Source organism: Cardiocondyla obscurior, linkage group LG06 (assembly GCF_019399895.1).
Source record: "Cardiocondyla obscurior isolate alpha-2009 linkage group LG06, Cobs3.1, whole genome shotgun sequence".
In the NCBI taxonomy this organism is placed as follows: Eukaryota; Metazoa; Arthropoda; class Insecta; order Hymenoptera; family Formicidae; genus Cardiocondyla; species Cardiocondyla obscurior.
The window spans coordinates 8,256,258-8,277,390 of NC_091869.1; the positions used below are offsets into that span (position 1 = coordinate 8,256,258).

General features: G+C 37.5%; 5 protein-coding genes across 5 annotated transcripts; 3 read left to right on the forward strand and 2 right to left on the reverse strand.

Annotated features, from left to right (window-relative positions):
• Positions 1-1,892: 1,892 nt before the first annotated feature.
• Positions 1,893-6,040, forward strand: Tm2 (tropomyosin 2). Its single transcript, XM_070658573.1, has 7 exons — positions 1,893-2,051; positions 4,209-4,496; positions 4,689-4,822; positions 4,889-5,077; positions 5,164-5,239; positions 5,359-5,491; positions 5,578-6,040. The coding sequence occupies exons 2-7, from the start codon at positions 4,257-4,259 to the stop codon at positions 5,658-5,660; spliced, it is 855 nt and encodes a 284-aa protein (XP_070514674.1). The 5' UTR covers positions 1,893-2,051; positions 4,209-4,256; the 3' UTR covers positions 5,661-6,040.
• Ear (ENL/AF9-related super elongation complex transcription factor) lies at positions 5,662-13,114 on the reverse strand. The gene is made up of 3 exons (XM_070658507.1): positions 12,419-13,114; positions 11,951-12,216; positions 5,662-11,824 (listed from the first exon to the last, which is right to left on the reverse strand). Exons 1-3 carry the CDS (start codon positions 12,555-12,557, stop codon positions 10,022-10,024), a joined length of 2,208 nt encoding a protein of 735 aa, XP_070514608.1. The 5' UTR covers positions 12,558-13,114; the 3' UTR covers positions 5,662-10,021.
• Positions 13,115-13,251: 137 nt separating this feature from the next.
• Positions 13,252-14,266, forward strand: Polz2 (DNA polymerase zeta subunit 2). Its single transcript, XM_070658585.1, has 3 exons — positions 13,252-13,469; positions 13,569-13,866; positions 13,942-14,266. Exons 1-3 carry the CDS (start codon positions 13,451-13,453, stop codon positions 14,240-14,242), a joined length of 618 nt encoding a protein of 205 aa, XP_070514686.1. The 5' UTR covers positions 13,252-13,450; the 3' UTR covers positions 14,243-14,266.
• Positions 14,267-14,342: 76 nt separating this feature from the next.
• Positions 14,343-15,620, reverse strand: LOC139103671 (ciliogenesis and planar polarity effector 2). Its single transcript, XM_070658583.1, has 4 exons — positions 15,183-15,620; positions 14,838-15,103; positions 14,620-14,756; positions 14,343-14,550 (listed from the first exon to the last, which is right to left on the reverse strand). Exons 1-4 carry the CDS (start codon positions 15,277-15,279, stop codon positions 14,343-14,345), a joined length of 708 nt encoding a protein of 235 aa, XP_070514684.1. The 5' UTR covers positions 15,280-15,620.
• A 2,732-nt stretch (positions 15,621-18,352) lies between these two features.
• Positions 18,353-20,555, forward strand: LOC139103656 (SET and MYND domain-containing protein 4). Its single transcript, XM_070658551.1, has 5 exons — positions 18,353-18,501; positions 18,583-19,728; positions 19,805-20,085; positions 20,170-20,320; positions 20,418-20,555. Exons 2-5 carry the CDS (start codon positions 18,660-18,662, stop codon positions 20,426-20,428), a joined length of 1,512 nt encoding a protein of 503 aa, XP_070514652.1. The 5' UTR covers positions 18,353-18,501; positions 18,583-18,659; the 3' UTR covers positions 20,429-20,555.
• Positions 20,556-21,133: the final 578 nt, after the last annotated feature.

Consider the following 21,133-nt stretch of genomic DNA (forward strand, 5'->3'; position numbering starts at 1 on the left):
GCTTATGAAATCGAGAATCAACGCGAAAGTTCCGCATCTTCACGGTCGAATCCGTGATACCATCTGCGTCTTCTTCACCGTACGTAAGAACTGCATTTACTCACGTTCGAAGCATGTGCGAAATACGTGCATTCCGTATACTTATTCGCGATACTTTATTCTTTATTAAAATTACAATTTAAATCGATACGCAATTAATTATAATTTGGTATTACTCGTTTGATTTGCGCATCGAAGACACAGGTAAATTTTTTTTTTTAATATTTTTCCACCGAGATGAACGTGCGTTATACCTACGTGAGTATCTAAGATAGAATTTCAAGAAGGTTACGAGAGTGACATAGCATCCCGATGGCAATGGCCATCGTCTAAGATAACAGTTGCCACGTTAAGAATGGAAAAAACGTATCACCTTGTACATGGTAAATTGCGGCATGTTTGTCCTCGGTCTGATATGTAAATTATTCAATGTTGCTGCATGGGCAATCATTCCGCTGATTTATTTATAGTTTGTGAAAATTTGTCACAATGCGCATTTAATTCCGTGCGTCTAAAGTGATCGTAAAATAGGGAATCATATTGTAGACATATATTACGTATTTCTTTTTTTTAAACTAAACATTTCACTTTAAATGTTGCTGCGATGGAATTTTTTAAGTCACTTTCGGTGATGAATATTATCTCGAATTAAGCTTGAAATAAATTGCAACATATTTTTCTGTTTGGAAACGTTTAAAATAAATGAAGTTCGTTCGACGAAGGTTGTTTAAATTGTTTTAACTAGGGCATAAAGACGTCACGTAGTGCATTCGTACGATTCAAGTTTCTTTTAACTACGCCGTATCCGGGCTTTAATGATTAAAGACTGAGTAAAGTGCTCTTAGGTTTTATGTAATATATGTTTTATAATCCACGTAATCAACTTTTACTTTATAACACAGCACTTTTTGTATTTTAATTTTAAAGAACTAAAACTAGACTTTCTTGAATCGAAGTATAAAAAAGATAAAGGTAGATGTTTTTTTTTAAGATTTAATTTTTGAAGCTCTTAAAAAGTATTAAATTATTTTTTAGCCTTTGCTAAATTTAAAAAAAATTATTAAAATTAAATAATCAATTTTTACACGTGTAAATTTAACATAAATAAATTTAGAGTAATGTAAACTTGATGAGAAATAGAATATTTGAAATATTTGCCTTTTATATGATAAACGAGAAGCTGATCAAAGTTGAATAGGTGAAGAATTGATGATAAGAGTCATAGAAGAGGGATGAATTTAATGCCGGGAAGTGGCCTCATTATCGCACCAGTCAATCTCTTAATCTTGTCGCACGTTTAACACGTCCATCACGTGTGTTACATATGACACTACGAACATTACATAAGTCATAGTGATCTTTTCTTTGATACCACTTTGTTCAGCTGTATCTAAATTATTCAATTAACGTTTTTTCTTTTTACTAAAAAAACGTATTGTACATATTTATTATTCTTGTTAATTAATTTTTTATTGAAATAAGTATAATAAATTATACTCTTGATAAAATAATAAAAACAAAAAAACGTTTTATACATATTTTATTTTTTTTCTGTTAAAAAAAGAAATTAAAAAAAATTTATTAAATTCTGTTTATTAGGAGAACGTTGGAATCGTCAATTCGACAAAGTCGAGAGAAATTTCACCGCATAGAACTGGCCTCAGACTCGCGGTCTTTCTCTAATTGGGAGTCATGAATGGGTGCTTTGGAGGTCCACCCTCCGTCTACGGTCCACGGGGAGTCACCCTCTTGCGAGGTGCGCGAGCCGCGTCAACCCTCAGGCTACGGATGCTGGGTCCGCCGACGTCGTGCTCCAGCGATGGACGGAAGTGTGACAGATCGTTCGCGGATCGTACGCGAGAGCAGAAAATAAACGTGTTACGGAGGGCTCGCGGCGGGCCATTTTTGGGATCCCCACCCTGGGCCGACGTGACCACGCGTCGTCCTTCCGCACGCTTTTCCGTTCTCCACTCAGATACTCGTCTTACGCTGCTCCGATCGCTCGGATTTTGGTAAGTGGACCATCGCCATCGAGAACACGCTTTTCCCGCAAACATGAAGAAAGCTTCGCTTCGCTTCTTCTTTCTTTCTCTGTCGATTCTTTTTTTTTTCTTTTTTTTCCGCCTTCTACGCTTTATTCCCGTGACAGCACGACGCAGAATGCTTCGAATGGTGAACGGAAGTGGCGATCAAGACGTCGAACCGCCACTCGTCGACTGGATAAATCGGATACGAACAATACGGCCGAGTTAATTACCGTCGCATGAACTTTTAAGGAGCTTTAACCCCGGCATCTTAGCCACCCGTCGCGTCGGTACAAGTAACGGTGTAAGTAGTAATTTTAATTGAAAACCCCCAACGCAGTCCTTGAGTGCGGATGTTGATCGCCAGTGAGATCAGTGAAAAGACACCATTAGAATGTGCGAAAAAAAGGCGTTTCGAAGAGGAAAAAGTGCTTCAAACTGATTGACGTAAATGACAGTGACGATAGATAATCGCTTAGTGAGCTTGGAATATAAAAGAAAAATCCCTTTTTGTGTCCGTTCGCTATCAAATATTTATCTCTTTTTTTTTTTTTCACGTTTCAACGATAAGTCTATCCCACTTTGCGCGTGTTCCATTTATATTCTTTTCATTTATTTTTTTTTTCTTCTTCACCGGACGACGGAGACGTTTAACTTCTTACAGGAAGCTATATTCGTTTCACGAAGATGTCTCGGAGACTGGACAGCTTTGCGAGATTTTCTAACCGCCGCCAAATAATAACAGCTCTGCTAACGCTTCAGGAATTTGCTTTCGGGCTTAACACAAAGCAATGCTGTAAGTAACATTTATAATTGCGAGATGCGTGGGTGTGCTGATCCGTTAGGTTCATTACTTTTCTATAACGCTCTACGAGCGATGCTCTTTATATGACGCGGAATCCATCGAGTCGCGCAAAAGCAAATAAATTAAACGTGAAAAGGCAACAACATCTGGGCGACGTTTACTTTTGTATCGCTGCGATTTTTCTGACGGGGCAGACGTTAATAAATATATATAGCCATCGCTATATTTGCCTCACTTTGACACTGCATAACAAATGTAATCGGCAACGCGGGCAAGTTATTAATATCTCGGCATCGGATGCCACGATTTAAATAATATTTCGATCGTTGCCTGCATTTTTTAAGAGTGTTTCATCAGGTAATTCGATGCCTTCGGAGCAATTTATTTTACGCAGCAATTAGCCACTTAAGAGGACTAACATATATGTATTGAAAATCAATGTAACGTACTATATACGATTATCTTCTTAATTTCCGGCATTTCCATTTTAATACGTACATATATTGGGCATTGTTCGAGTCTTCACATAGCGATAATAAATTCGATTACATTGCATATTAATCTTTAATAACATTAACTTTAGTACAATCAAATTTACACAATAATCTCGCTTTCCTTTTACATCGAGGCTCAGATAATTCTCACCTGTGATATCATTCTGTCTTTGTTATTAAATAAATATTGAAGAAAGGCAGAATGATGTCAAAAGCGAGAGAGAGAGTTATCTGAGTTCTGGCGTGAATAAAAAGCAACTAATATTCCCCGGTGGAAAATTGTGATGTCGCTCTTCGGCATTGAATAATTCGCTATTTTAATTTAACGCTTCGCGAAGATTTTTCGTAGGCAAAAGCCCACCGGGAGCAGCTCGCTCTTCGCCAGCGTGAAATTTTGCAGGAGGAGGCCGCGGCCGCGGGAGGACTCGCTCAAGTTTTGTAAAATGCTATTAATACGCGTCGGTTAGATCGAATGTCGGTCGTCGGTGGCGGCCAAGTAAAGCCCGTTCTTCTGGGTTACACTCGTTACGTTTTGGCCTCTTCTTGCGCCGCGGCGGCTTTCGGGAGCTTTGCCGCCGTCACGTTCCACGCATATTTATAGAATCGGGCTGTGGATTCTATTTCCGTAGACGCCCTGATGCGTGCTCCTCCTCGTGCTCGCGATCGCCGGAATTATGGCTTTTGCGGAACGTCGAGTGTCGATGGCTTCGCAGAGCCATGGCTCGCGGCACGGTATACTTTTCAGCGATGCCGAGACGCAGCTACTTAAACTGTCCTAAAAATTATCCCCCTCGCTAAACGTCACTCGTCGAAGACGAGCTTAACGCGAAATGTATGGATTTTCAGCGAATTCGGTAATTTCGTTGGCACGGTACACGAAACAAAGCCGCCACCATGGATGTCATCAAGAAGAAGATGCAAGCGATGAAGCTTGAGAAGGACAATGCTATGGACAAGGCCGACACCTGCGAAGGGCAGGCGAAAGAGGCGAATCTGCGGGCGGACAAGGTCCTCGAGGAAGTCGCGGACCTCACGAAGAAATTAGCCCAAGTCGAAGCCGATCTAGAAGCTAACAAGAATGCTCTCGAGCAGGCTAATAAGGATCTCGAAGACCGCGAAAAGTCTCTCACCAACGTAAGCTTTATGTACAAGTCTTTCGCGCTTGCAGGCGAACTCCTGAGATATAAATAGACGATGTGCGGACCGTCATTGCTGCACTTTGTTTTTTTTTTTAATTTTATTTCATTATATTTTATTATATTATGCATTGTTATACAATTATGTTATATTATTAATAATTTAAGAAAGTGCACGAATTTTTAATAGGCTGAATCTGAGGTCGCCGCCCTAAATCGTAAAGTCCAACTTATTGAGGAAGATCTCGAGCGCTCGGAGGAACGACTGAACACCGCGACCGCCAAGCTGACCGAAGCCTCGCAGGCCGCTGACGAGTCTAGCCGGTAATTGTGCTACTTAATCGATCCACCTGTCCGTGTACCACATTACGAAATGTGATACAATTGCAGTATGTGCAAAGTATTGGAAAACCGTGCGCAGCAGGACGAGGAGAGGATGGACCAGCTGACAAACCAATTGAAGGAAGCCCGCCTGCTCGCGGAAGACGCTGATGGTAAATCTGATGAAGTGTCGCGCAAGCTGGCCTTCGTTGAGGACGAGCTCGAAGTCGCAGAGGACCGTGTGAAATCCGGCGAAGCGTGAGTACCGGATCGTTTGGCTCGACGCCAAACCGTGTAAAACAATTATATTTTTGTAACTTCTCCATTTTCATCCCCTTTTGCAGCAAGATCATGGAGCTGGAAGAGGAACTGAAGGTCGTTGGTAACAGTTTGAAATCTTTGGAAGTTTCCGAAGAAAAGGTGCGGCTTTTTAATACGAAAAATAGACACTGAATATGTAATATAATTAATAAGAAGATTAAAATCACGAAAATTTATTGAAAACGCCTAATTTCTAACAAGATAACGTTTATTTTCAGGCCAATCAACGAGTCGAAGAATTTAAGCGCCAGTTGAAAACTTTGACGGTGAAATTGAAGGAAGCCGAAGCCCGCGCCGAATTTGCCGAAAAGACGGTCAAGAAACTTCAAAAGGAAGTTGACAGGCTCGAAGGTGAGTTCCAAATGTTTTATCCAAGTATATTTGTGTATCAATTTCTGCTATAAACGGTGTACGAAAATAAAAATTCTCCTTTTCAGATGAATTGGGTATCAATAAAGATAGATACAAGTCATTGGCTGACGAAATGGACTCGACGTTCGCTGAATTGGCAGGATATTAGACTATTTAATCTCGCTATGTTTTGTGCCTAATAATTTTCATGTCGGGAAGTCAACATTCTGTGTTTTTGAGAACTGTTATAGAGCTCGACGTCGAATCGTTCTGACAAAAAAAAAAGGAAAAAAAAAGAAAAAAAAAAAGAAAAAAGAGAGAGGCATGGTTGAAGTATTGCCTCGAACATGACACACATACTACACTCACGTCCTTTATAATTAATGTTGTTATTATAATGGAATTGTCGACGTGACCAAGTCGTAATTAATTCTACTCTGTTACATTATTGTACGAAAGATAAGGGACATTCAATAAACAGTAACATAAACTCTATAGAATGCATTGCTGCACCGGATAATTAATAAAAAAAGTTATTAATTTTATTAATCACTTTTGTGTGCGATACTTTCCTACTTTTCTAGAATAGCATATAGTCAAAGTATCACGAATATACCTGTCTCTATGTATTAATATTTTTCTCATCATACAAAAATGAAAGATCACATAACGAAAAAATTCCCCATTTTTATTTATATTGTTTAAAATTAAAAATATTGAATGCTAATTTAAAAATTAACTGTTTCAGCGTTTAAACCGATGGATCTTCAATTTTTTAATTTTATATTTCTTAAATTATTAAAGTATATACAATTTTAATCTCTTCATACGTTTTAATTCATAAACTATGTTATATTTCACGTACATAAAAGAGAATTTTTAAGCTGCTTACATTGTTATCAAGACATTTATTATTTTTTAATATATTCAATAAATGTACATAGAACGTATATCATCAAATAGGATATAAATCGAGCAGTTTCGTCTTGTACTATGATGTCCCCAAAGTCATCGAGTCATTTCTCATTCTGTACGCTATTCTGCACGTGCGCTATATACAGAAAATACTCCTGAGAAAAGATAACTTGCATATCTATGAGCTTCGCATAACATTGATCTCGAAACTCTTACAAAACCACAATATAATAATCTAAACGATTATAAATATACAATTAAATATGCTAATGATTAGGTCCAATACAAAGAACGCATTTTATATAATATTCTCATTAACGTACATTGCGTATCACCATTAGAACATCATTACAAAAAAAAAAATAAAAAAAAAGAACAATCCATACATTCAACGTCAAATATTATAGACATATGATATTCAGTTCTCAGTAATATGTGAAAGGGTGATTTGGGCATTAAATAAAATTTGGAGCTGTAAAAAAAATTACATTTCATATAAAGTAATAAAAACAAAAGATGTAATCATACAGCAATATACTGTAGTAAATACACATCATACCGCCAGGATCAAAGCACGCATCTCTTAATTTATAAGTGTTCATGAATTTTATGAATGAATTCTAAACATCCCTAATGATCTATACTCGACACAGATTCTCATTGATAAACGCGAATGAAGTAGACTTAATATATTCATTAAAAAATTCCATTCGCAAAGTTACAACAAAGAATTCTCTGAAGAACTCTGAAAAAAGCATCTAAAAAGATCTATATCTAGTCGTATTATTTTATTTCTGACTGATGTAAAAAATATCTTGTCACTTGATTAGCGGAGAAGAGCGCTTTAACGCTTCAATGTGTATACCGCGGTTGATTAAAAGGAGTCTATAAAATCTTTTAAACATGATCATACGACAACAATTAAGAAAGTAGTTGAAAGGAAGATAAATTTAACAACTTGTCGATTAAATTAATCGCATGATTAAACCGCGGGGATTTGCACTCTATTAGAGTTATAAATATGTGCGTTAAACTAATGTACTAGCCGGCAGTATGGCAAAAAGCCGTATTCGTTATAACATCTAATTTATGAATGTGATTCACAGATATATATATATATGTATATGTAACTGATTTTACTTTAACAATTCACGGTATTATTTTTTTACGCGATAATATAAATATTGATTTCAAGCAAGCTGTACAATTTTGTGAGCTATAGAATTATATGTGTCTCTTTCGGGATAAAATTAAAAAAAAAAAAAAAAAAAAAGATTTGTAGCTGCTAAAGTTTCCTAGTAAAATAAGAAATTAACTTTAATTCTCTTAAAGTGAAACAAGAAGTCTTTTATGCATGTTTATTGTTAAATAATAAATGTGAGTAGTAATATAAATACGAAATAGATTTTTATAGACGTTCCCGTGAACGGCGCAAATTAGAAAATCCATATTTCGCGAAGACAAAATTAAAAGATGTTAGTTTTTCGGAGGCGTTTGATGCGACGTCACTTCAAAAGACACTCTTTCATTTATTTTTTTGTTACGACAATGCATGCAAAACGACATAACATTGAGTATTTCAATCGACAACCACACATACATATACACACACGCACACACGTATATACATTTAATTTAATAGACAACGGCATACTTTTTTGAAATATAACTGGATAAACGCGTGATACTTCACATTTTGTTAACATTCCTATAAATACCACAAGAAAAGAAAAAAAAAAAAAAGAACTGTACAACACTAGTAGTTTAATTTAGTGTAATAATATGCATACATTATACTATTAATTTTTTTTATATTATCAAAAGAGATTGTTTGATATATCAATTGCACGTAACATTATGACTGGTCTATAATATTGTATAAAATTACATTATTGTACTACATGCACTTTTTAGCGCTGCAAAAATTAGTCAAATTAATATGGATCACAACGTAAAAACAAATAACTTACGCGATAATGTCATAAGTACGCCAATCTTAATTGATAAAAAGCTCACTTTAATTACAAAAAAAAACCTAGCAAGAAACGATAGAAAAAAAAATATTGAATTATTTCAAAACATTGTAATCATGAATCGTATTACATTTACAGCATTCTAAATTTTGGTGTAAAATTGATATTAATCATGATCATAATTAAAGCTAAAAGAAAAAAAAAAAAGAAATTAATAAGGATAAACCTTGCGATGTAATTGTACAGCTCAATAACCTGCCACAGTACAATCTCAAAAATATTATGTCAAGATAGGTTTCCTGTAGAATTTCTTGAAAGGAAGATATGCCTATAATATTTTATCTTAACATCACACGAGTTAACGCATAACTCTTTCACTTCCTACATGCTGTGTGTATATAATATATACATACATAAATACATACGTTACATTACTAAATTATTTTAAATGTAAATTGGTTTGTCTGCTCGGTAATACGTGTAGATATATTTTCTTTTTCAAGGTAAATGGTATATCGTCATCGTAAGCCTATATAAGCATATAAAATTTTACGTCATAAACTAATGCTTGTATTAAACGTAGAAATATTAAGCTTATGATTTACTGTTTAGTCTGAAAAAGAAATGTGTACATCATCATATATGTATTACGAAGCAAACATGACATTATCTATTTATTCTTTACATATAATTTTTCTTATATTACAAAATCAGTGCTACATGTGACACACATGCTATATTAAATCAATTCAATTGTGTCCACATAATATAATAAATGCATAGAGATGATTCTGTATACTCCAAAAGATTATAGTATCGCAAAAGAAACATTGCAATTATTGTAAAAAATAGCAAAGCGTTAAATCTTCACAAACGTTAAACTTTTCTATAATAATCTATTTCTTACGTTGAATAAATTTTTATAGTCTGAGCTTTTTATGCGTTGTATCTTTATATATATATTGTATTGTTTATGTCAAATCTTTGCATGTACTTTAAATCATATACAAATTTACACGCTGCATCTTTGTGCAGCCGATTAACTACATATACATATATAAGTATAAAGAATTGAAGAAACTAGTTTTAAAGATGTCGCGAAAACTTCAAGAATACATATGTATAAAATGACAAATGTTTTATATTGTATATGAAACAGGAATTTATGTATTTATTACACGCGTTAAATTTTAATTAGCAAAAGATTATTAATTTAATTACTAAATATTTTAGGTTTTACTATTTTTTTTTTTTTTTTTTTTTTCTATTTGATCTTGGCTATTGTATCTTCATGGCAATTTTTGCCAACATATCTGCAATTTCTAATATTTTTTTCTATAAATTATGAAAAAAACAAAAAAAAACAAAACAAAAAAATTAAAAAATAATTTTTCTGTTACATATACTTACTATCACAAGAGTCTTCAATCTGCACAAAGTTACGGTAAATAGAGCACTTTTAACTTGCGTAAGTTATTGCAACGATACGATGAAGTTCAAAAACTGTACTCAAAAATTCTTCTAGAGTCTATGTATTACTATCTTTTTATCGTTAAAAAGTCTGTAAGACCGTATGACTTAATGTACGATCTTGTAAGTATGTCTATATAAATTAAATATGTCACGCTTTAATTACAGATGGTCACGATGCAGAAAAAAACTGTTGAAGACGTTGCACAGTTCTACGATCCAATGCACACAAATCAAAATCAAATGTTTTTTTAGTAATTTCATATTGGCCAGTTTCTGCAATTACTTGTACGACTCTTTGCAGCTCGTCGTTATCCTGCAACGTCATTATTTTTTGTTGCAAATCCTTTAATTGCGACACATAATCCTCGGAAAATACCGGCGGCTCGCTGATCTCCGCGTCTGTGCTGTTTGTAGAATCGGGAGCCACTTGTTCAGGATCAGTATCCTTATCATTTAATACATTTTCGGCGACGGCGTGACCATCTTTCTCCTTCTTAAACTCTTTCTTTGTCTCTTTTTCTGAGTGATGAAGGGAATCAACGTCTATCGCAACTGGAGATTGACTTGACGAAACTGGTTCTAACGGCGGCGAAGTGGATGGGCCTCTGTTCTTTTCACGTTTCGTTGAAATTTCATCGTCTTCCTTACTTCTCTTTCTTTTCCGACTTTCTTTTTCCTCGCCTCTGCTTCCTTTGGATTTATCTTTTCTACTACGTTCACTCTTCTCTTTCTTGATTTCCACCGATATACCAGGAGATAGTGGCTTCGCTGTTTCTACCGGTATAGTTGATATTACAGCATGTTCCGTTTCTTTTTTTACATTAAGCATAGATTTATTTTCAGGGAATGAATCGTCATCTATCGAAGGTGCCGAATCGCTACTATCTCTTTCCGGAATTTCCGTCAAAAGAGATGATAATGGGTTCCCGACTAATGAAGACGCGTTGTTTTGTTTTTCATTATCATCCTTGCTTCTATCGCGTTTCTCTTTCTTCTCTCGATCCTTGCTGTCTCGTTTATCCTTTTTGTCTCTTTTTTTGTGTTTGTGTTTTGGCCGATCCTTATCGTATCTGCCATCTTTTACTTTTTCAGACTTTTCGCTTTTTTCTGACTTTTCTTTTATCACTTTATCATCTTTTACTTTATCGTTTTCTTTCCCGGGTTTTGGAGATTTTCTGCCGTCTTTTGATTTGTACTCTTGAAGCTTCTCTTTATCTGATTTCTCCGTTTTCTCGGGTTTCTTTTCGATTTTCGCAATATCTTTAACGCTAGTTTTTTCTGATTCCTTATACTTGTCTTTCCTTTCCTTGTCTCTATCATCCTTGTGTTTCTTCTTGTCCTTTTTCTTTTCAGATTTTGAAGCGTCTACGTCACTTTTAGAATTATTTTTTACCTTTTCTTTCTCTTTACTATCTTTTTCCTTTTCCAAAGAAACTTTCTTGATCTCTTTTTCCTTTGACTTAGGAGACAAGGGTCGTTTTGTAGATGACAATGGACTTAATGGCTTCTTAATAGTAACAGGCGATGTTGGTCTTTTGCTTCCGGGACTCGGATGACTTTTGTTTCCGGGACTAGGAGGTCTCTTGGATTTTTCTTTACTTCTGAGTTGATCTTTAGAACTATCTCTAATTTTTTTATCCTTTTTCTCGTCTGCTTTGTCTTTCCTACTATCTTTATGAGGACTTTCCTTCGATTTTACTGTCTTATCTACTTTGTCGGATTTTTCGGTAATAGTTAAAGACTTAGGAACTAAATTTTTATCAGACTGACTCGTCTTTTTACTATCTGGTGATATCTTCGCAGGTGTCGTCTTTATAGGTGGGCCAAATAAATCGTGAAAAGGATTAGAAGTTTTAGACTCGGCGATGCGATGTTTCTTGTTTTCACTACCGTTTAATTTCAGTTTGCTAACCATTGTGGATGTTTTTGTATCACTCTTCTCTAACGAACCATCTCTACTGGATACTACAACCTAAAATTATGATATCCGATAAATTACTAATACTGCATACCATTAATTTACATCAATTAATTTATATTAATTATTATATGATTAATTATAATTCGCTACCAAATTTTTTATTTAAATTATACTTACAGCTCCTCCTTTCAATAGCTTTTTCCTAAAGTCATCGGAAGGATTACGGAATACTTCTACGTGACGTATAACTTTGTTAATAGGCGGACCACTTTGTTGTAGATGCAAATCGTATGATATTTGAAACTTTTTGGGCTCATCTTTATTTTTCAGATAAATTTCGATAAGTATTATGAAACCAGCATAGCCAGATTCTTTTACTACAAACGGTGGCTCTTTTAGCACTCTCTTAGGAACCCTAAATGTATCATGCAACAGGAACACCACTAAAAACATGAAAAACAATTATCTTTGTAGTAGATATGTTATACAACCGCCTTGCTGATAATGTACGAATTGGATACATCTGTGTGATGACTTATCAAGTATACCGAGAGAGATGTAAACAAAATGAGAAATAGAACAGAGAAAAAAAATATAAGTCCACGGTAATCGAATAACGGAGGCAAGTATTGGGAAACGCCGTACCTTTCTCAATGTAATGATGAATGTCCGCATTGTCCACTCCTCGCACGAATACTTCCCAGTCGTGCGTGTATCCCTCGGGAGTGGTGCGCATACGTAACATCGACGTGTGTCCACATTCCAGGGTGACGCGCACTGCCATCCTCTCCCTTTGAAATGATCCTACGCGCCGCTTTGCAAAAGAGAGTGCCGAGGTAGCGGGTTCAGCTTCGCGGGTAAACGCCGCTGGATGCGATTACATTTTTGATCGTCCTCGTAGAAGTCGCCGCCGCCGCCGCCGTGGAATGGTCGCTGGATGGATCCCTCGGGTCGCGTAAGTTTTAAAAGCCGCGCGGGCGGCCGGGGGATTTGCGCCGGATGCCAGGTGCGAGGGCGAGTGACAACGCTCGTGTCCCGATCATGGGGGCACGAGGAGTCGCTGCGGGTGCACCCGTCCACCAGCTCGGAACGCGCGCGCGCTCCGGTTTCTGTATGAAAACGCTCGCCGCCACGACGGACGCGCGACGCTTCGACACGCACGTGACTCACCGAATGGACGCGGCGAGCACTGCTCCGAACCGTCGTTCCCTCGCGTCGAAGACCGAAATTCGATTATCAACAGGTAAGCCGTGCGTGAGTCGAGGCTCGTCGGCACAGACGATCCTCGTTCCCTCTGGTTCCCTCGTATGATCTCCGTCCGTGTAAACCTCGTGCCCCTCTCACCTCCTCGCCGCCGTATGCCGTATGTTCGTCAGCAAGGATGCCAACGTGAAGTAGGGAACGCGTAATGTCACTTCGTTACGCTCGTAATTTTATTTTCTAGAATTATCCGCTACGAGCCCTTACCGTCCGGTCCACAGACTTCTATACTATAGTATACTTCTATACTCTGTGGTCGAGTCTACATCTCGGCATCTCGCCCGGCCTAATGGTAGCTCGTTGTTATGCTTCTCGTAAAACACGTGCGAGATAAAAGTGTGCAAATGGAAATTTATCTTTCCCTGTATACTTTTTTTTAAAAACGTGATATGACATCGATTACAGTATCATGAAAAAATGTCTCAAGACAAGATAGGTATAGCTTTACAATAAATCACACCCATTTTCTTGTCTAAAGAGACACGCACAGCAACACTTAAGTTTCATTGAGATAATTAAAAATTTTTTTTCACAGTTGGCATCGACATTTTCTTGGAATTTTTGGAAGTGGCGTTTAATTGCATATTATACTTTCGCAAAATCTACCCCAAAGAAATTTTTGTTAAGAAAAAAATATACGGGACTACAATTTACATTTCAGAACACCCGGAATTGAACGAGTATTTATCAAATGTTCTGAATGCAATTCGGGAGCTGATAAAGGAAGATGAAAACAGCGTCAAAGCCGTTAATCTTATTTTTTATAATGTGAACAAATTGCCGATAGAAAAATTCGTTTTTGATATGGTTAAATTGCAGGCAGAGGCCACAGAGTACGTTTATTGTCAGCAAACTGACGTATTCCATTTTAATCGTCTATTAATTTTCATTTATTTATTTTTTTTAAGGACCGATCCATACTATTTAAAAACGGAGGAAGCGCTAAAGACAATCTGTTTAAAATTATCAATGTGCGATACATACCTTAAACCTATTCCAGACAATGCTACCTTTTCTATTGAAATTCAAACGTACGAAACTGCACATATTATTCTGGGCGAAAATCCAAAATGCGAAAATTTTCCATGGGTTATCAACGACGACGCGGCGGAAATGACTGATAAAAATTTATTGCCGCTAAAAGATATTAAAACCGATTGTCTAAACTTGCAACTTTATGTGATTGAAGATGCAATGAGTAAAGTTTGAGGATTAAAGAATTTATACATGTAATTTTTTTTCGTGCGATTTTATTTTATATATAAAAGTAGAAAAAAGAAATGTAAAAAAATCAATCCACTCGTAATGATTAAACTTGACCCATCAGTTTCGATATAAACTCCTTGTCTCTGTTCCAGAGAATGTTGCAAATAGCGTTCAGCTGATACGAACAATCGAATATCTCGGACCTTGCCGACAACTTGTTAGCGTCAACTTTGATTACCTTAACTTTCCACTTGTCCTCGAAGTCTTTGATTTGCGTTTCGTTTATAGTAGAACTCGACCAAGGCTTAAACCTGTAAGCAGTCGTAACGCTATTATTAGAATCTTCCACTCGCAATACCGTCGTCGAATAACGTTATTACTTTGTGCCGATCACTATATTCGCTGGTTTTCCTTTCACAGTGGCCATTGTGTTCATCAAGTATGGAATGTCGTTGAAACTCGACGAGTCGTCGAAAGAGAACACGGAGCATATTGCGTCAACCTTATCTTTGCATACCTGAGAACGAGTACGTTGTCTAGAGATCTCTAGTTGAACATTGCTATCAAATAAAAATGTACTTGTGTCTCTCATACATACCGGCAAAATGTGATTGTATTTTTTTATGCTGCTTTCCGAAGTGTCCCAGAACTGCAGTTTGAACAGTACAACCTTGTCCCAGATCTTCACAGGCCAATAGACGTTTGTTTTCCTTATTCCGCTGGTCTCTGTGTAACTATTAGAATCAAGGATCCCGGCAAGTCGCGCCACCACCGAAGTCTTGCCCACGCCGGATCTACCTATCATGAAGATCTTGTAAGTGACTTCTTCGATAGAGGAAGGCAAGGATGGCCTTTCCAGAATGCCTAAACACAAAACCAATTAAGAAAGAGAAACGACAAGTCAATGTACACATTCTTATACTGCATATTGTTGAATGGGTACCGTAAAATCTTCTTTTCTTCGAGGAATTCACATAGAAGTAGTGGACCAGAGATTCTCCCTCTGCTGAAGACAGCCAATTCATATTAATTGCGTTCATACCTCTTTTGACGCTCTCAGGAGGCCAAAAGCATAAACAAAGTGCGCATCCTGACGTACTACGTGCAATGCGATAATTCGCGTAATTTTTTTTTTATAGAAGACGCGATTGCTCCACGTTCCTGTGATGTTCTGCGGTAAAAAGTGTAACAGTTTAATTGACTGATCGATCATATGATCGTCTCCACGTTCTCTTCATCGTGTAATCGCCTATAGTTTCGTGAGTTTTTAGAATACAGAATGGTGTTGAAACTCGTTTTCCACTTTGCCGAGATGGGCGGGAGGATCAAGAGCCCCGAGAGGCAGTGGTCGTAGATTTTAGACGGGCAACATACGCACATAGCGCGGCGCTACGGGCACACACGGACACGGCATTGTGCTTAGTGTGCGTATGTTGCCCGTCTGCAATCTGAGACCACTGGCCGAGAGCAGTGGTCGCAGATTTTAGACGGGCAACATACGCACACTAGGCACAATGCCGTGTCCGTGTGTGCCCGTAGCGCCAGCTAATGCCTCGGACGCAGAGAGCCCAACTCGGAATCGCGGCTTCCACGCGTTCAGATATAGAGACTCGTCCGTGTGAAGCCAGCGTTTCGGCTGCCGTCGGATAGAAGAACAGGCCAGACCTATACACTGTCTGTCCTGTTCTTTCGTGGCGTCGCCGGCACATATCGCAGATCCGCTTCTCGGTAACATCGCGGAGTCTTAAATAATTTTAAATAGTACGAAATCCGAGTCACCGAATTGTGTATTGTACGACATTTTCAAGATATAATGTAATATAAATTTTTAATGTACAATGCAGCAAAAATTTTCCGTCCCACTTAAACAGACTGCGGACTGTCGATTGTATATACTTTTCATATTTTCTGCAAGTACAACCGGTGTGGTTAAAAATTTTTGATGCATTCTACACATCACTCATACCTAGTTTAAATTATTATAAAACAAGGAAAAATTGTTCGAATAGGACTTTAAAACTACTAAAATACGCGTCGCACAATCCGGCGTACAACGATCAATTAAAAAATAAATTGAAAACGCGAATTATAACCCGAGAGCGCGAAACAATATTCCGATCACGAGAAAAGCGACCTTGTTTTATAATAACTTAAACACAACACCCCGTATAATATACAAAAACGCAAAACTGTACGCTCACACTCACACTCGCTCACATAATATTCACCGCGCACTTCATAACACTATGACTCATATTCACCGCGCATTTTATTACAATATCACTCATACTTAGTTTAAATTATTATAAAACAAGGAAAAATTGTTCGAATAGGACTTTAAAACTACTAAAATACGCGTCGCACAATCCGGCGTAACGCGAATCTCAAGCAGCAGATGCCAATTTCCCGAATTGCGTGCAGTAGCGCACGCACTATCAGTCACGGCTAACGAAACAGAAAACGACACTCCGCGAGGGACCGACGAATACTCCGGGCTGTACAACGATCAATTAAAAAATAAATTGAAAACGCGAATTATAACCCGAGAGCGCGAAACAATATTCCGATCACGAGAAAAGCGACCTTGTTTTATAATAACTTAAACACAACACCCCGTATAATATACAAAAACGCAAAACTGTACGCTCACACTCACACTCACACTCGCTCACATAATATTCACCGCGCATTAGATCGCTCGCAGGATAGTCCACGACGCTTCCGTTAAATCCTCGATCTTGACAAAAGAAATATGATGTATCTTGATGTATCTTGATGTATCTTGATGTATCTTGATGTATCGTCGATGAAACTTTTATTTAATTATTACTCCTCAAGGCGCTGACTCATCGAAGTGACCGTGAACTTAAACTTGAACTCCGGTAGAGAACAGTTATCCCCCCTTTACACATCCGTTCCCGACTACATTTAGGCGCGAAATGAGGGTAGCGCGGTCGTGATAACGGTACTTATGTTGGGGGGGTAATTAATTGGCGCACTAGGGAAAAAACGTTCCCACCTATCAGGTGATAAGAGAAGGGTTGTAATTGGTCGGCATGGGGATGATACCGCGAGTGTCCAATGAGTGTGAAAAATTTTGTATTGCGACCCGTTTATTTTTACCGTTATGCGCACTTTTTTGGCGCCGTTCATTCCGCTGACAACAAACTTTTTGAAAAATAGCGGATGCAAAGCATGCGCATGGTTTGTTTTAATATTCAAAAAAGAAAATAATTTAACCGGCTATGGACAATTTTTTCCCGCGAAGCATACTCGTAAAGGCAATTATTTAGACATTTGTCGGTATAAGAAAAAGAGAGTTCGCAGTTTTACAATAAGTTAATCCGTAGAAAGCGAGAGTGATAACGTGCAAAAAAGCCACTCAATTATTTCGACGATTATTGTGAATAAAAATTAGACATGTCGCTTCTCATCCGCGATATCGTAAAGTCAAATAGAGCTTTAGTGACCAGCACGCGCGAGTGATTTTCAGATACGCGGTGTAAAACGAACCCCGCTAATTAAATTATATGTAGAAATTTAATCCGCTCATTAACAATAAACGATCCGATCGATGGCGTTCGTTTTAATCAAGAAACGTGAGATTGAGTTATCGCATAATAGCTACGCGCATTAAAGCGCGTTTCACCGATACACATATCGGCAAAAATTCTAAATAAATTTATACTCGTTCGCAATCGAAATCTTTCTCTGTACGCGCCGAAATCTCTGACGGTCGGTCTAGTTGCGGAGCCTCGTGGGTGCGGACGCGTCGTTAATCGCTCCGCAATTACGCGTATTTAATTATAAAATCATTATAAAATCTTTTTATTTTACTGTTAAGTTTATATTTCTGCTCTCATCTTATAACTCGGCGATGTTAGTGTGAAGCGAATCTGTGATAACTGCCGGCGACGCCGCGAAAGAGTAGGACAGTGTATAGTTCTGGCCTTTTTTTGTATCCGACGGCAGCCGAAACGCTGGCTTCACACGGACGAGTCTCTATATCTGTACGCGTGGAAGCCGCGATTCCGAGTTCGACTCTCTGCGTCCGAGGCAGGCGCTACGGGCACACACGGACACGGCATTGTGCGTAGTGTGCGTATGTTGCCCGTCTGAAATCTGCGACCACTGGCCGAGAGGTTGAGTTTCATAGTGCGGTCAGAAGCCAGAAGACTCGGAAGGGTCTAGGTCTGAATCTCTGAAGCCGCTTTATGCCGGCCTAACCTTTAGGAACGTCAGGACGTGTTCTCCACTCGTCTGTAAGAATTTTTGATTGTTTTTAATTCAACTATCTGCACTAGTTCGTACTACTTTAGAGGTTATCTGTTTCTGTTTCAAAGGCCTGTGCTGCACTTGTGTGAACGCAAGAGAGTTAAACTAGCGTTACATAGCGAAAGTATTATTAAAATAAAACGAAATGAATGAGGTACAGGATATGCTAAACGCCAAAATGGTCGTCAAAGGCAAGTCCTTTGAAATATCGCATCAATTTATGAAACTAAAAACCGACGAGGAGCGCATAATATTTACTTTAAATTTGCTGCAAGAGTACAATGTATTTCCTACTAAGACAGGTATGCCAAAAAACGCCAAAGAGTCTGAGAAACTGCGGGAACAAGGCAATGCAGTTTTCGTGAGCGGTACTCTGCAGTCTAAGACGTGTATCAGTGCGTTGCAATTGTATACAAAGAGTATAACCTTCGCACCTTATCCATCCGAGCAGCTTGCTCTCGGTTACGCCAATAGATCAGCGGTACTGTTTCAGTTAGGATTGCATTCGGAATGCATTCAAGACATCGACAGAGCACTAGCTATAAATTATCCTGATAATCTAAGAGCAAAGCTTTGCCTGCGTAAAACGGAATGCTTAATGATTTTGGGTGACCGTCGTGTGGAGAATACGCTCGAGGAAGCGCAACACTGGCTGAATAAAATGTCTTTGAGTGATACAAACCGAGAGAAGTTAAAGACAAAACTCGATACTTTGCACAATAAAAGTGTAAAAACAGTTTCTGCGAATAAAGAAATAAACGCGCCAAAATCTTCGTCCCTTCCTACTTTCGAGCGTAACGATGAAGTTCCTTGTGCATCAAGTGCATTAGCCGTAAAATATAACGAACGCTACGGCAGACACGTTGTTGCTACCCGCGATATCAATCCAGGGGAAGTAATCGCGGTAGAACAACCTTACTCGCGAATACTATTGTCAGAAAACGTGCAGACGCATTGTTCAAATTGTTTAGAAGTGTGCTGGGCGAATATACCCTGTAATTATTGCACTTACGCGATGTATTGTTCAGAAAAGTGCAGAGACGTCGAATGGAAAAAGTGTCACGATATAGAATGCCCCGTCTTTCCCGCTTTGATGGAATACGACTTTTATAATCTCGATCTGTTCAGCATGAGGCTTGCCGTGTTCGCTTTGAGAGAAGCCGGCGGCTTTACGGAATTAAGAACAATGCTAAAAGAAGTTGACGAACATAATGGTATTTAATATTTATTTATTTTTATACTTTTCTTATCTTAAGTAACAGATATTTGTAATGTGGTCTCGCTTTTCAGATCCGCGGACGAAAGGTTTTTCCCGAGATGGAAAGTTACATAACGACAGATATATTAGCGTGTACGGCCTTACGACAAATACAGAGAAAAGATCTGTTCCTGATCTCTTTAAAAGAGCTTTGAATACTTGTTTTATATTATATTTTATAGCGACGCGCACTGTAATGTTTGGTGCTAAATTACCAGAGGATTTAAGTGTATTAGTAAAAAACAACGATGTTACATTCTTCGGCAATCTCATTTTGAGACACCAACAAATAATTCCTTGTAATATGCACACTGTATGATATCGACTACTTATTATTTAATTTTGCTATTTTGTTCCCTAGTTTTATTTTACTTATTTGACATTTTGTTATTTGCAGTTCGGCGAATTACAAGGTTTAGAATATACAGATCGCGGTATAGGCGCTTTACCATTTCTTAGTTTATTTAATCATAGCTGCAGTGCAAATATATTACGACACTCGAGATCTAAACACGAAGTGATTTACACTTTGTATCCCATTCGAAAAGGTGAACAGGTATTAAAATCTATTTACATTGTGTTAGCTGTTTCACGCTTCACATTTTATTTTTATAGTATTGTTATTCATCACATATCTTATTACAGTTATTAGATAATTATGGCAAACATCACGCCATTATGCCTAAAGCAACGAGACAGCAGAAGTTACTCAAGCAATATCATTTCGTCTGTGATTGCGTACCTTGCCAGGAGGATTGGCCTTTATACGTGGGATTACAATCGTACAAAGTATGGCTAATGATCAATTTTATCAGTTACGATCAAACAATTGAGAATTTTAATAATAATATAATGATAAATTTTGTTTTGTTTTTGATGCAGATTTTAGTAAGCAACCCGTTGGCCAGGGCTAGGATTGAGAAAGCGTTAAAAAAGTATCCCGAATACGTTGATTTTGCGATGGTAGGCAAAATAAACGACAATAATCATACTGTTATTAAAGACTTACTGGAAATGGTAAAAGTGTTATATGATTATGCACCGCTGCCTTGCGAAGAAATGTGTAACGTTATCGAAACGTTAAAACGGATATATGATCTGAACTTTGACGGAAATATAATGGAAATACCACAAGTGCAGGCACATCGGAAATAAACGCACTGTTTTTAATAAAGTAAGGTTATAGTTATTATATTCTTATTTGTTTAAAAAAATATTTATACATGAGAGTTGTTTGATAAAGAATTATTTTTGAAATCTATTAAAAATTTACAGAGTTATAATGTTTTCAGTTAAGTGTAATATTTTAAACGTATGTAATGCTTTTGAATATTCTATATGCCAAATGTGAATTTTATTTT

Excerpts from the sequence above, each read along its gene's own strand:
- Tm2 (XM_070658573.1), top strand. The coding sequence starts at position 4,257 with ATGGATGTCATCAAGAAGAAGATGCAAGCGATGAAGCTTGAGAAGGAC. Across the intron at positions 4,823-4,888 it reads GCCGCTGACGAGTCTAGCCG|TATGTGCAAAGTATTGGAAA; the intron begins GTAATTGTGCTA and ends ATACAATTGCAG. Across the intron at positions 5,492-5,577 it reads GGAAGTTGACAGGCTCGAAG|ATGAATTGGGTATCAATAAA; the intron begins GTGAGTTCCAAA and ends TCTCCTTTTCAG.
- Ear (XM_070658507.1), bottom strand. The coding sequence starts at position 12,557 with ATGGCAGTGCGCGTCACCCTGGAATGTGGACACACGTCGATGTTACGT. Across the intron at positions 12,217-12,418 it reads TCATCATTACATTGAGAAAG|TGGTGTTCCTGTTGCATGAT; the intron begins GTACGGCGTTTC and ends TCATGTTTTTAG. Across the intron at positions 11,825-11,950 it reads AGCTATTGAAAGGAGGAGCT|GTTGTAGTATCCAGTAGAGA; the intron begins GTAAGTATAATT and ends TCATAATTTTAG.
- Polz2 (XM_070658585.1), top strand. Across the intron at positions 13,867-13,941 it reads TTGCAGGCAGAGGCCACAGA|GACCGATCCATACTATTTAA; the intron begins GTACGTTTATTG and ends ATTTTTTTTAAG.
- LOC139103671 (XM_070658583.1), bottom strand. The coding sequence starts at position 15,279 with ATGAACGCAATTAATATGAATTGGCTGTCTTCAGCAGAGGGAGAATCT. Across the intron at positions 15,104-15,182 it reads GAAGAAAAGAAGATTTTACG|GCATTCTGGAAAGGCCATCC; the intron begins GTACCCATTCAA and ends TTTTGTGTTTAG. Across the intron at positions 14,551-14,619 it reads AATATAGTGATCGGCACAAA|GTTTAAGCCTTGGTCGAGTT; the intron begins GTAATAACGTTA and ends GACTGCTTACAG.
- LOC139103656 (XM_070658551.1), top strand. The coding sequence starts at position 18,660 with ATGAATGAGGTACAGGATATGCTAAACGCCAAAATGGTCGTCAAAGGC. Across the intron at positions 19,729-19,804 it reads AGAAGTTGACGAACATAATG|ATCCGCGGACGAAAGGTTTT; the intron begins GTATTTAATATT and ends CTCGCTTTTCAG. Across the intron at positions 20,086-20,169 it reads TTCCTTGTAATATGCACACT|TTCGGCGAATTACAAGGTTT; the intron begins GTATGATATCGA and ends TGTTATTTGCAG.